Below are 15,333 nucleotides of genomic sequence, written 5' to 3'. Positions count from 1 at the left end.
TGCTTAACTAAGGGCAGCACTTTTTTTTTTTTATGTTTTGGATAGCATGAAGAGGGATTAGAACACCCTCTATATTTGTCCTGCTTACAGTTATCACTAAAAGTGAAAGAAAATCCGAAATTTTGGGATGTCTCCAGAACAGTAAGTGGGGGCTCCACACTGCCCCGCTGCTCTCTCACTTCCAGACTTTCTGTTAAACTCAAATCCCTCCTTCATCTTTTCTAAACTATGAAGAGTCTTATGACTACTTTCAACATTACATCCCCCCCCCCCATAGTAGCCACAAATGGCTAGAAGTGACCAAAAGAAGAAGGCAACAAGCTATCTAAGTAAAAAGTTACCCAGCTCAACATACTTGTGTTGTAGAAGAGCACAGTGCACATGCACTGAGCATACATGATTTGCCCCCATAGCAAGCATCTTACTATGGGGGCACTCAAGGTAGAGAAGGGGCCAGAAGCACCGGTGGGGACCCGAGAAGAAGAGGATCTGGACTGCTCTGTGCAAAACTCTTGCACAGAGCAGGTAAGCATAACATGTTTGCTATTTAAAAAAAATACCTTGAATATCACTTTATGGTGGCATAACCAATGCTGTATCCTGGCCTAGGCCAACAAGGCCCAGGCCTAGGGCAGCACTTTGCAGAGGGGCAGCACGGACAGTGTTCCCGCCGGCTTGCGCTACACTGTTAGGTAAATTAGTTTAGCGCCCCCATAAATCAGCCGCACTGCTTCCAGTATGTGGGCGTTCTGCAACTGTGGGGGGGGGGGGGGGAGGACGTTGCTTCAAATTTTTTACCATCCCTATCCCATTGCATAGATTTCCCTTCACTTCCTGTCCCATAGCCAAACAGCAAGTGAGAGGAAATCTATGCAAATTAAGGGAATCCATTGCCCCCGAGGCCATCAGAACTAGTGTCCCTACTTGAAAATTTCAGGGTGGGTCTTAAACCGCAAGGGGTGTGGCCTTGACAGGAAGGGGTGGGTCATATTTAAATTTGGGGGTGCACGAGTTTAGTCAGGCCTAGGGCAGCACAAAACCTAAATACATCCCTGGGCATGACAACACCAAACCAAGTTGTCCCCGGAGGGAGAAACGTGTCCAATGCTGGCAATGCTCTGACTCATCCATCTGTGGGGGGGGGGGGGTGCAGCATGGCGTGGTGGCAGTAATTACACAACGTCCAGTTGTAAAGAACAGAACTTGTATTAATGCAGAATCCAGTAATTCACAACAAACCCAATGGGAAGGCATCCGACTGGGAATGCTCACAGCATGTAACAGCAGTATGTAGCAGAGGAGGTCTCAGATGTGCCATCCTCTTTCCCTATCTCCTTGGATGTGTTACTCCACAAATGCAGTTCAATGATATGCAGAAGCACTTTTTTTTTTTTTTACTTCTTTTACTTTCTTGGGTTTCGATTTATATCCATTTGTGGTGTTTCATGGTTTTCTAGAAAGAAGCTGGTGCCGAAAATAAGGTGGGAAATAGCAGATCCTGGTCAGGGAGGGGGGGGGGGGGGTTGGCTGAGAGGAAACTCAATATGACTATCTGACATGTGGAATGATCTCTCTTGTTGCTGCCCATTGTTTGCTGTGACCCCTTTCCTCCGATGCAATCTGGACAGTGAAGTGTGTTATCAGGAGAAGAGGAAATAGGAAGCAACTCACTTTCTAAAAGGTTTGTATAGTGCTGGGCTCAGGCCTGCAGGTCATTTCCTTCTCCGGCAGAAAAACCAAAGTTCTTAAATTTGGTTTCAAATTCACCAATGTTGCACACAGTTTAGGTAACGGGCCGTATTCTTGTGTTTAACCACTTCAGTCCCCACAGCTTTATACTTCTCATGGATCACAGCGATGTTCCCATTTCAGATTTGGCCCGTGTAGACAGAGGCGGCTCTAGGCTTTGTGAGGCCTTAGGCAAAACTTGACATGGGGCCCCACTCACACCCAGATGGGTGAAATAATTCAAGAACAAGAGCCTCTTCTGCACAACCCTGGCCGGTGTTTGTGGGGGTCTGCAGGCAGGGTGCTTTTCGGAATCTGGAAGCCCCCTTTAACAAGGCGTCCACCAGATCCTGCTTTTTAATAAATAAGGGGTGGGGTGACGTCACCTGGTGAACCCGCCCCCTTGTGACCTGGGCATGCTGGGTCATTGACATCACAAGGGGTGGTGTCACGATATTCACTAGTTGTTGGGGGCGCTGACGGCCCCTCTCCTGAGTCAGGGCTCTTAACGCTGCCTGAGCACAGCAGCGTTAAGGTCCCCTGTCCCTCAAAACTGGGGTAATGCATTGGACAAGTTAGGCGGCCGTGAGGCCCCTGTGAGTGTGAGGCCTTAGGCGACTGCCTAATTTGTCTAATTAAAGAGCCGCCTCTGCATGTAGAAAACCATTGTTGAGTTGTAGGTTCCCCTTTATATTCGTATCACACCCTAATCCTAGAGAAAAGTATCCCAGATAGCAAGTATTTAAGCTGCCAGTTTGAAAATGACTTGCTAACCTATTGCTAGACTTGCCAGACTTCACAAGTTTGCATTGTATGACTCCAAATTATTATTATTATTATTATTATACAGGATTTTTATAGCGCCAACAGTTTACGCAGCGCTTTACAATATAAAAGGGAGACAATACAGTTACAATACAATACAAGAGGATTAAGAGGGCCCTGCTCAGAAGAGCTTACAATTTAATAGGGTGGGGCAGGTGGTACAAAAGGTTGTAACTGTTGGGAATGAGCCGATGGAAGTGGTAAAAGATTAGATGGAGACGTGATAGGCTTCCCTGAAGAGGTGAGTTTTCAGGGATCACCTGAAGGTAGCAAGAGTAGGGGATAACCGGACAGGTTGAGGTAGTGAGTTCCAGAGGATGGGAGAGGCTCTGGAGAAATCCTGGAGACGAGCATGGGAGGAGGAGACGAGAGAGCTTGATAGTAGGAGGTCTTGAGAAGAGCGGAGAGGACGATTTGGGATATGTTTGGAGACAAGACTGGTGATGTAGCTCGGAGCAGAGTTGTGGATGGCTTTTTGTGTAGTTGGGGTTAGTATTTTGAATTTAATTCGCTGGGTGATTAGGAGCCAGTGCAGGGATTGGAGGAGAGGTTTGGCAGACACTGAGCGGTTGGTAAGGTGGTTAAGTCTGGCAGCAGCATTCATGATAGACTGAAGAGGGGATAGCCTATAGAAAGGCAGACCAATAAGAAGGGAGTTGCAATAGTCAAGGCGAGAGATAACAAGGGAGTGAATGAGGAGTTTGGTGGTTTCATTTGTTAAAAAGGGGCAAATTTTAGAGATGTTACAGAGGTGAATTCTACAAATTTTTGACAACGATTGGACTTGAGGCTGAAATGAGAAGTCAGAGTCTAGGATTACACTTAGTACCCTGGCGTGAGGGGAGGGACTGAAGGTTGCATTGTTGATTTTGATGGAAAGATCAACTTCTTTGCAAACATTCTGCAAGTCTGCTGCAAGTTCTGGTTCAGTTATGTTGTAAAATAGTCATCCCACCACAGGGGTCACTGTAGCTGAATTTTCATGCTGTAGACTTGCAGAACTCTTGCAGAAGACCAGCCTTTTTCAACCAGGGTGCCTTGAGGTTTCTTCAGGGGTGCCTTGGCAAAATGCCTAAAAATTCCCCAAAAATTGTATACAAGGCGACGGGTGGATAAAGCCTGCCTTTTAGTTACACAAAGCCACAGGTTTTCATTGTGCACCCTTACGACTTTCTAGCTGCCAAACTCCTAATGATCAATGACATCATCAGTTGATCTGAGGATGCATAGCATTCTTGTTTGACCCTTCTCTGCCTCTCTCCATCAGCATTGGGGTCTGATTATCTGAAAAATTGAGGAAGAAGAGAAACACTGGAATAATAGTCAGTACCAGTTTGCACCTCTAACGTTGGGTGTCCTACGTGTGGATGTTGCTGCATTATGTAAAACTATTAGAATATTTTTTACAGTTTAGGATGAGGTGTCTCGAGACATGTTAAAAATTTTAAAGGGTGCCTTGACTGAAAAAAAAGGTTGAGAAACACTGTTGTAGACTCACAAATTTGCTACAAATTGAAAAGGGTCAACAAGAACTTGAAATGTGCAGTAAATTATCTTTAAAATTAAGACTTACAATTCAACACTGCCACAAATCTGTGGCAAGTTATCCATGCTATCTAGGCTGATATGGGTTTTAAGGTGGAACCACACAAAAGGGAGAAGAAATTGAGGTTTCTCACATTGTCACTGGGAGTGAGGTGACAATCATGGCTGTGTTGGTGGAGCAGGACACAGGCTCTGTGGTGTACTCAAAGTTTTGCATTCGCATGGAAGGAGATAGTGTGCGGTTACACGGGATGAGTGCTTTACAGTAAAGTTCACAGTGGATCAAGTGGAACTGTGCAAGGCAACGACTCACTTCTAAGTTGGGATGCCGCCTTAGGCCTCGTACACACGACGGGACATGTCCGATGAAAACGGTCCGCGGACCGTTTTCATCGGACATGTCCGCTGGCGGATTTTGGTCTGATGGCTGTACACACCATCAGACCAAATTTCCAGCAAAAAGCGAACGCGGTGACGTGGCCGCGACGATGACGCGGCGACGTGCGCGACCCTGGAAGGTCAATGCTTCCACGCATGCGTCGAATCACTTCGACGCATGCAAGGGCTTTCGGCCGAGCGGACATGTCCGGTGAGTCGTACAGACGACCGAACATGTCCGACGGACAGGCTTCCAGCGGACATGTTTCTTAGCATGCTAAGAAACATTTGTCCGCTGGAAACCTGTCCGATCCGCCGGAAAATTGTCCGGACGGCCGTACAGACGACCGAACATGTCCGCGGAAACTGGTCCGCGGACCAGTTTCAGCAGACATGTTCGGTCGTGTGTATGAGGCCTAAGGCTCAGTTCACACCGATGTGTCATACAATCTGACTTGTGAGACCCAAAGTTGGATGACATGTGAAATTCAATGTTCCCTATGATAGCAGTCTTAACTGATACTACACAAGTCTGCCCAACTTCAGAAAAGGTTCTTGCATACTTGGTCTGACTTTGATACAACTTCAATGCCACAGAATGTAAAAAAAACATCAAAGTCATGTCAGACTCCAAGTTGCACTTTTGAGTCAGGCTAGTGTGAACCAAACCTAAATGCTGGTTTTTGCATGACTGCAGCCCCAGTGCCTCTGTCCTTCACAAGTTTGTGAATGTGCCCTCTTTTGGGCGATAAGACCCGTCTACGAGACTATTGATATTATTATATAAATTGCTTTTAACTCACTGCTGTGATTTGCTGAGAGCTTACTCTTTGAAAGTCCCAATATATATTGTGCAGTGCTTGTTACATCAACATGCATAAAAACTCACTGAAACACACATGTATTGTCATGTCCCTGCAAGTCAAATATGTGTGTTATACCATCATTTCTAATGACCACGGTGTGAACAAGACCATATTTGTGTGGGGTCAAGCAAGGTATTTTATTGGCCTGCAAAGATAATATTGCTTTCTATCAGCGACGTGCAGTCAGCTAGGGAAGCAAATGAGGCAGCTCTCAAACCTGGGGTCTCAAATGGGGTAGGTAGCTGAAGTTCTACCCCACTGCTGGTCAAAATTTGGGGCTCCTATCATCTATGGTTCTGGACATACGGGGCTACTTGTACAGCCTGTGAGAAGCTACAAACAGAACAGCCAGTTTAAAGGGGCTGTAAAGGTTTGTTTTTTATTTTCTAAATAAGTTTATTTAAGCTAGTGCATTGTTGGTTCACTTACCTTTTCCTTCGATTTCCCTTCTAAATGTTCCCTTCCTGTTTATCCTCAGTAAGCTTTCCACCATCATCTGAGCTGTTCTGGCTGGGGGTTAGTCAGCCAGAACAGCTTACTGAGGAGGAACAGGAAGTGAGAAATTCAAAGAAAAAAAAGAAAAAAAACATTTAGAAGGGAAATCGAAGGAAAAGGTAAGTGAACCAACAATGCACTAGCTTCCAGACCGCCGCATGTATATGTACGTCGGCAGAATGGCACGTACAGGCACATTGGCGTACCTGTACGTCCCTGCCTAGAAGTGGGTCGGGGGTCTGATCGGGACCCCCCCCGCTACATGCGGCGGTCGGATTCCCGCGGGGAGCGATCCGGGATAACGGCGCGGCTATTCGTTTATAGCCACTCCGTCGCGATCGCTCCCTGGAGCTGAAGAACGGGGAGAGCCGTATGTAAACACGGCTTCCCCGTGCTTCACTGTGGCGGCTGCATCGATCGAGTGATCCCTTTTATAGGGAGACTCGATCGATGACGTCAGTCCTACAGCCACACCCCCCTACAGTTGTAAACACACACTAGGTGAACCCTAACTCCTACAGCGCCCCCTGTGGTTAACTCCCAAACTGCAACTGTCATTTTCACAATAAACAATGCAATTTAAATGCATTTTTTGCTGTGAAAATGACAATGGTCCCAAAAATATGTCAAAATTGTCCGAAGTATCCGCCATAATGTCGCAGTCACAAAAAAAAATCGCTGATCGCCGCCATTAGTAGTAAAAAAAATATAATTAATAAAAATGCAATAAAAATATCCCCTATTGTGTAAACGCTATAAATTTTGCGCAAACCAACCGATAAACGCTTATTGCGATTTTTTTTACCAAAAATATGTACAAGAATACGTATCGGCCTAAACTGAGGAAAAAAAATGTTTTATATATTTTTGGGTGATATTTATTATAGCAAAAAGTAAAAAATATTGCATTTTTTTCAAAATTGGCGCTCTATTTTTGTTTATAGAGCAAAAAATAAAAACCGCAGAGGTGATCAAATACCACCAAAAGAAAGCTCTATTTGTGGGGAAAAAAGGACGCAGTGCCAAATTGTAAAAACCCCTTGGGTCATTTAGCAGCATATTGGTCCGGTCCTTAAGTGGTTAAAGGAACTTATTTAGAAAATAAAAAACAAACCTTTACAACCCGTTAAAAAACAAGCTGGCACACTCTGTTTTGCAGCAGACTGAGAGGATGAGCTCACAGTGCCTCTCCTCACTTCTTGTCAGAGGCACTGAGCTCAATGGACAGTTTGGAGCCTTGGACCAATGGTAACGTACCATTGGCCCAAGCTGTCCAATAAAAATGCTACAGTGGAGGCAAAAAAGGCAAATGCTCCCTTCCAGCCCAGCCCTCTTAAAGTGTTACTAGACCCACAACAGAAATATCATTCTGTATATGCATCATGCATGCGTGTTATACTCACTGCAGAACCGGTCTGCTTTTTTTCTTGCACACTGTTCTATGTTGACATGTGTTACCCTGTGTTGCATTACACTGAAAAAATTTAAGGCACATGCACGGGAGTGACCTCATCGCGGCTCCAACCAGTCACGGAGCTGGAGTTTGTGGACCTAGAAGGAAGGTCAAGTGAAGATGGAAGCCTCTGCAGCGGTGACATTGCGTTACTGGAGGGCCTTGTTCTAAGCATATTATGGCTTTACGTTGCAGGTTGCAAAAAATAAAAACCACAGATGTTTACTACCGCTTTAAACATGTCCAACGTGGTGGGTGTATTATGGTCAGAGGACCAGATATAGGAAAGAGAGTCTCTACCAAGTAACCAACAAAGTATTAAGCCTCGTACACACGCTCGGTTATCTCGGCAAGAACTAGCAAGAAAACTGCTGGCAGAGCTTTCTTGCCGAGTAAACCGAGCGTGTGTACGAGGCATTCAGGTTTCTCGTCTGGAAATCTTCCCAGAATCTCAACGAGAAAAATAGAGATCCTGCTCTCTATTTTCTCGTCGAGATTCATGTCGGCCTGTTTCCCGACGAGAAACCCGAGCGTCTGTATACTTATCTGTCGCCATGGAAACCTGCGCATGCTCGAAATGACTTTGACGCATGCGTGGTAGCTTCCACGGCATAGGTAGGGTGAAGCAAGAGGGCGGCGACGTCATCGAATGTGACGAGTGCATGCTCGTCGTACGCGATGACATCACTGCGTTCTTGCCTTTTAAGAGAACCGCAGTTCTTTTGAAAGGACTGTGTACACTCAGGCGGCAAGAGATTCTTGCCAAGAATCTCGTCAGGAAAAACAACGTTTTTTTCCTGACAAGATTCTGGCCCGTGTGTACGAAGCCTAATAAAGTGATTTTAGAAAGTGTGGCAGGGGATTATGGAAAATTGCACTGTATAGGTTGGAGTGGAGTTTTTTGTTTTCATGAAACAATGCCAGCAGAAAAGTTTATATTATATAAAACACACATAAAAGGAAGGGAAGTACAACATAGAATGATCAGTGGAACATGGACAAAAGTTTAGGATCACAGCAGTCATTGTTACCTATCAGTTATCATGTAGCGGAGGTCTACCTGATATGATACACCAAACACAAATGTTGCTGACACAGAGGATATGTAGACAGAGAGTGATCAGGACCTCTCGATGACAGAAATATTGTCGGAGGTTAATGATCAGAGCAGATGTTTGGTGTTATGCCAATCAGATGCCTGTGTCTTGCCTAAAATAACAATTATATAACAAAACAAGCACCAGCACCCTGCACCACCTACAAAAAAACGAAATAAAAAAATATATATATATATTTTTTTTTGAAAGGGTGCTATAGTCTTTTGAATTTTTTACACATGTGAAAGAGAGCAATTTAAATTAAATCTATGGGCAGAATGTTTTTGCATGCTAGTTTAATATTGAAAATAGAGAGGTTACTGAAAATTCTCATACGACAGAATACAACGTCAGAAGTGATGTAATCTCTTGAATTGTTTTGAAATGTAGTCTTTCGTTTCTGAGCATGTGTAGTCTTGCTCTTATGATTTCTTTCAGAAGAAGACTGTAGTAATTAAATGAAAATCGGACATTGTTTTCATGTATGATAAAACATTTCTAGCCTGCACCTTCAGTAATTGTCAATACTTAATTAATAATCGGCTGTCAAAAGCATTATTCTAACAATCAGAAAATCGCTGTGAAAAATATTTCTTACGATATTCTCATTGTGTGTATGGGCCCTTAGTATTTTATGAGCCCCCCTTCCCAATTTTCCTGGTGGCCATAGACCATGTGATCCTTACCTAGGCTTTATAGGCTTAAGGTAGGGTGACCAGACATCCCCAGTTTCAGGGGACAGTCCCCTGATTGAGGACACTGTCCCCGGACCAAGTCTGTCCCTGGTTTTGTCCCCAGATTGGATTTAATAGGGCACAGGGGCAATTTCAAAGACAGTCAGTGCAGAATTAAAATTTAAAAAATTTAATTACACACCCCCCGCTCCGCCGTGCCTACTAGCATAGGGGGGTTGTATTTTTCCCATTATCTGTGCCCCTTTCTGATGATCATGTGCTGGTCGGAGCGGAGGGAATATTTCTTCAGTTTCGGGCTCATGCCCATTCAGCTTCACTCGCATGTTCTTCTGCCTTAGCTCAAATCCTGGCCAGCCACCTGCCTATCTCCTTGCCTTCCCTGGCGGAGTGATCTTCCTCCGCTTCCCATCCAGTAGTAGCCGGGGCCCGAAGAGTAAGACTTGAGAGGCTGTGAGGTGGGCGGCGACGGGCAGAGAGTCGCTGATTGTTGCCATTACTTGTAAAGGAAAAATATGTCCCCGGATTTCATTTTAAAAATCTGGTCAGCTTACTTTAAGGGCCTGTTCACACTAGACTAAATTTCTTTCTCATCTCCAAGGTATGTGACAACACCAACAATGGGGCACAATTTCTCCCACTGACACCAATAATGTGGCACAATTTCTCTTCAGTGGTGTATGTAGGTTTTGTGCTGCCCTAGGCCTGAATAAATTTGTGCATCCCCTAATTTAAATATGGCCCATCCTTTTCTGTAAAGGCCACATCCGCCCTGACATTTTTCAGTGGCAACACTAGTTCTGAGGGCCTGGGGGGGCGCGATGGATTCTTTTAATTTGCAGAGATTTCCTCTCACTTACTGTTTGGTTATAGGGCAGGAAATGAAGGTAAATCTCCAGACAGGGATAGTAAAAAATAATACTCTATCCAAAATGAAAAAGTGTTGCCTATAGTTATACTTTAAGCACAAATGTATGCAAAATTTAAGGCGAGGACTAAGAGGATATAACCATGCCAGTGGCATAGCAGAAAACATATGTCACAGTGAATAAGGTATGTGGTTCAGGCAGTGAGCAAAGGAAGGATTGGGGGCAGGATCAAATAAATCCATCTGTTTATTTTTTCCATCAGCAATGAACAGAAATAAAATTAAGATTCCTTAATATGCACAATTTACACAAGCAAAGGATTGCAAGAGAGTTCTACTACCTACCTGCCTGGTATAGGTGACCATGTCAGTGTCCCCTGTGTCTAGGTTTGCCAACTCATCCCTTTAAAACAGAACACATATTAATTACACAGGTTCTGAAGCTAATTTAATGCAAATAAGGCACCAAGTGAGTGTAATTAATATGTGTTCTGTTTTAAAGGGATGAGTTGGCAACCCTACCTGTGTCTGCACCATCCCTAGATTAAAAACCCTGGGCAGCTAGGTAAGTGCCATGCAATTTGCACCCAAATAGTATAGCTGTCCTTCTACTCTGGGTATACAGTGGAGAGCTCCCCCCCCCCTTCACTCTACTGGCCTGCCCCCGTCAGCTGACTTTCGCCTCCAGACAGTTACAGCCTCCCGACATGGCATCTGTCTCTCACTCAGGTGAGAGGTCCACTGTGATGATAGGACAGTCAAAACTAGAAGCGGCGGGCCCTCCCCACAGTTGCGGAACACCAGTCGCCCGCATACCCGCAGCAGTGCGGCCACTTTATGGGGGTGCCAGACCGATTTGTCTACAGGCACAGTCCACCACATAAGACTGGCACTACACTTAAAGTGTACCGCAAGCCAGCGGGATTATTTTTGTGCCGCCCCCCCTGCAAAGTGCCACCCTAGGCCTGGGCCTTGTTGGCCAAGGCCAAGATAGAGCATTGTTCCTTCTAATGACATGAACAATGGGGCCCAATGGCATCAATGATGAGGCACAATTCCTCTCAATGACACCAACAATGGAGCCCAAAGACATAAAAAATCAGGCACAATTGACGTAGGCTTCCCTATTGACGTAGCAGAGGGTGCGTCAGAGGGGGACGGGGGTCACGTGACGGGTGGCCCTGCCTTACCAATAAAAGAAATGTCACAGCTTCTGCCATTTCATTCGCCGGGCTGTGTTCGGCGGAGACAGGAGGCGGGCGATGCTACGCTCTGGATCCCAGATGATCTTCTCATCGCTGGACCGGAGAGGAGATCACCCGTCGCTGGATACCGACAACGTTGGAACGGGGAGTCGGGACCAAGTGGATTACCACCGCTGGATTTTTTTTTCTATTAATAAAATACTTTTTTTCCATAGTTTGTGTGTGTGTGTTTTTTACAACTATTTACACTTCCTTCGTGAAATGGTAGGGGTACAATGTACCCCATTACCAATTCACATAGGGGGGGGCCAGGATCTGGGGGTCCGCTTTGTTAAAGGGGTCTTCCAGATTCTGATAAGCCCCCTGCCCGCAGACCCCCACAACCACTGGGCAAGGGTTGTGGGGATGAGGCCCTTGTCCCCATCAACATGGGGACATCCTCCCCATGTTGAGGGAATGTGGCCTGGTACGGTTCAGGAGAGGGGGAGCCGCACTCTGTCCCCCCCTCTTTTCTGCGGCCGGCCAGGTTAACATGCTTGGATAAGGGGTCTGGTGTGGATTTTTGGGGGAACTCCATGCCATTTTTTTAAAAAATTTGGGGTGAAGTTCCCCTTAAAATCCACACCAAACCTGAAGGGTCTGGAATGGATATTTGGGGGGTACCCCACGTCATTGTTTTTTTAAATTGACGGCGGGGTTCCCCTTTATATCCATACCAGACCTAAAGGGCCTGGTAATTAAATTTGGGGGGACCCCTACGCTGTTTTTTTTTTTATGAATGAATTCTCTTTGAATTGCCGGGAGCCGACAATTCATAGCCGCGAGTCCGGTTTTAAATGACTTTTTTTCTTTCGGAGTTGACACTTTGTGCAGTGACAGTTCTAAGTACGGGAAACATGCGCTATTTCACATGCTAACTTTACACCCCCCTAGGTACGAAATTTAAAGGAATATTTCACTTTTATTGTTTCACTCTAAGTATTATTAAATTCACTGCTCCCGAAAAAACGGCCGTTTTTAAAACTTTTTTTGCATTGATACATGTCCCCTGGGGCAGGACCCAGGTCCCAAAACACTTTTTAGTAAAATAACTTGCATAATAGCCTTTATTTCTCTCATAGACTTAAACAGGGTGTTCCGCGGCTTTTCGAATTTGCCGCGAACATCCCTAATTGTTCGGCGAACAGGCAATGTTCGAGTCGAACATGAGTTCGACTCGAACTCAAAGCTCATCCCTACCCCCAAGATTGCCTGGCCATTGAGAAAGTGCAGCGCAACTCATGAATGTGCAGTGCGCACCCGGTTGTCAAGCTGTCAAGGTCGGGTGCCCACACTTGTGATGCCGGTGCCAGAGAGAACCGAGGGTTCGGATGGCCACATCGCTGGATCGTGGGACAGGTGAGTGTGTGTTTATTAAAAGTCAGCAGCTACACTTTTTGTAGCTGCTGACTTTTAATAACCACAAAACCGGGTGAAACTCCGCTTTAAGTCTGGAACTTTATTAAACCAACAGTATGTCATCAGGAAACCAAACACAACACTTACTTGTACGTGGACAAAATCCATACAGCTTATCTTTATCATAATCTGCTGTTGTAGAGCACCAGAGACCATTATCAGTTCTTCCATCCACAGTACAGTCCGCATACCACTTGGAGTTAAACTTGAACGGGAAGACGCAGGGCTGACCATCAGAGTTTCCATTTAAAGTAAAGATTTCTGTGGAAAAAAGGTATAACTGAGTTACCAAGTGAGAAAAAATATACAGAAATCTTTCGCTTTTACACAATGGATACAAATAGTTATCGATAGTAATGTCTGATGGATCGCATATCAATCAGATTTTGTTTACAGTATTGGAGCATCCTGACAGCTAAGAACCATTGGCCTAGTTGACTGTAACCCAATTATACAACAATTTAAGCATTACCGGAGTAATACCCAAGACAGCTTGAATTGAAAGGACAAGTACACAGCTTTATTGGATTAAAACAACATATTTATTAACTAATGTCTTTAATTAAGAATTCCAGATATGAATATTTTTACATAGTAACATTGGTCCAGGATACAAACTCAATTATTGACAGCTGTGTGAACTTGAAAGTGGTATTAAACCCCAAATCAAAAAGGTAATACTGTATTTTGCATCCTACCAATCATTAGTTGTGTTACATGCGGTAGTTTTCTTTTTTAGGCTTTTTTCCCTCTGGTTTCACCTGGGGATCTAATCAGTAACATATCTCCTGTTCCTGTATTAGAGTGCCCTCACACTGGATGAAGGAGCACAGGGGGCGCCTTTGGACAGCAGAATTGTCATTCTAGGGGGTGGGGAGTGTTAGATGTGCTAACAGATTTAAATACACTAACAAATTGAAGCTGATTTTATTTCGACCAATCCAAATTTGAATCGATCTGAAAATTTGGAATTCATTATTAAATTAATAAACGAAACGAACTTAAACAAAACAAAATTCATTCCGAAACAAATGAATGAAACAAAATTAGTAACATAACAAATCTATATGAAACATTTTCTGTTCTGCACATATCTAGTTAACAATGCGTGAATTTTTTGCATCTTGTCGCGCTCACCCCCGAAGGAGCCGCTGGTGATTGATTGATAGACTCTACTCTAACACCCCCAATAATTTGGTCTCACTCCCCTCGACACAGCTGTGGTACAGTGCTGGTGTGAAGCTCAATACTAAAAGACAGGTGAATAGACACAGATTATATTCACTTTACCTGTGTTGTTACCCGGGCATACACTGCTACACCTGTTTGGAGAATTAACAAGCCTCACAACAGATTGTGTTAAAACAAAAGGTAAATTTACTAGAACAGGTTTTATCGTTAACATGGAACCACAATTGGTATACAATAATGAGACAAGAGATTGTAGGTGGCAATCGCCTGAGAGCCACCTGTATTGCTTCAGCAGGAGTGTCTCCAAGTGGGACTAATGCTCAGGCAACAACCTCAGCACTGGGCACCTTCCCACTTCCAGCACACCATGTAGACACTATGAAACCCACTATGCGGCACACAGTATTCAGCAAGAATGATATATCACAGTATAATTAACTCAATATTCCCCCTACAGTCTCTAGTAAGTGGTAACAGCACCGCAAGGCCTTGCGGTAAGAATACAGTATAGTCTCTGGTCTTCTTTCTTCTGTCTTCTGCTAGCTATTGTGAGACAAAGATTGTAATCCAAAGGGTTCTCTGATCAATAAAGCAATGTAGAACAACATAGAACAGTAGCTTAAGTTGTGAAAAGTATCTGTGCACTCCTTCCTAGAAAAGCACCTCCAGCGGCAGTCACCAAATAGTCAAATCAGGCTTGAGGCCTATGCACAGGTGACTCTATTGAACTGAACTGTTCCGTGGAACTACCGGTCCCAGCAACACTATGCAATCAGTCTAGGTGTGTGTGAAAAGCAGTACAAAGTTCTGGGCATCAGCCCTCTCACCACACGAGGCTGAGACAGATGGATGCCTCCGCTCCACAGGATCTCAGTCTGTTTGCTGCGACCACACTGTCACGTTGTTCTGTTTCACAGACGACCGGGAGTAATCAGTTACCTCCTTCAAGGGTCTCTGGTTCGACCACACTGCTGATCCAGCACGCTGTGGTGTAAAGCAGAATCACAGGCTGCTGTTCTGCTCTGCACGATGTAGGCCCGAGCTCTATGAAACACACACACATACAGAGCTCTGCTGGCAGGCCATGCGTCCCAGGCACAAGAGACCCAAGATGGCCACCACAAGGCCTTTTATATCCTACCCAGCATGCACTTAAGCCCCGAGTGTTCATGGGTAGGTTATTTGCATAATATTTCACCGTGCTCTTGAAAAACAAAATAAATGAAGTCCATTTCACATTTTAGCCACTAGATGGTGCCAAATACCAATTTATAGCATTAGTCATGAAACAACACTGCACAACATTAACATAATATTAAAAAGCAAAAATGCCTGCGCTACACCTACACAACTCTTTTAACCGGTTGCCAACCGCCGCATGTATATGTACGTCCACAGAATGGCACATACAGGCATATGGGCGTACATGTACGTCCCCGCTTTTCCGCGGGTCGGGGGTCCGATCGGGACCCCCCCCCGTAACATGCGGCGGTCGGAAACCCGCGGGGAGCGATCCGGGACGAGGGCACGGA

General features: G+C 44.9%; 1 protein-coding gene across 1 annotated transcript in view; it reads right to left on the bottom strand.

Annotated features, from left to right (window-relative positions):
• The window catches only part of LOC120939984 (macrophage mannose receptor 1-like), a 141,711-nt gene that overhangs the window by 102,006 nt on the left and 24,372 nt on the right, over positions 1 to 15,333 (bottom strand). The window contains exon 3 of the mRNA XM_040352476.1: positions 12,698 to 12,871. Coding sequence (XP_040208410.1) covers positions 12,698 to 12,871 — 174 coding nt within the window. The remainder of the gene's footprint in view (positions 1 to 12,697; positions 12,872 to 15,333) is intronic.

The sequence above is a fragment of the Rana temporaria genome, chromosome 5 (assembly GCF_905171775.1).
Source record: "Rana temporaria chromosome 5, aRanTem1.1, whole genome shotgun sequence".
Classification (NCBI taxonomy): domain Eukaryota; kingdom Metazoa; phylum Chordata; class Amphibia; order Anura; family Ranidae; genus Rana; species Rana temporaria.
The sequence above is the reverse complement of the archived record's forward strand: the minus strand, read 5'-3'. Positions and strand labels throughout refer to the sequence as shown.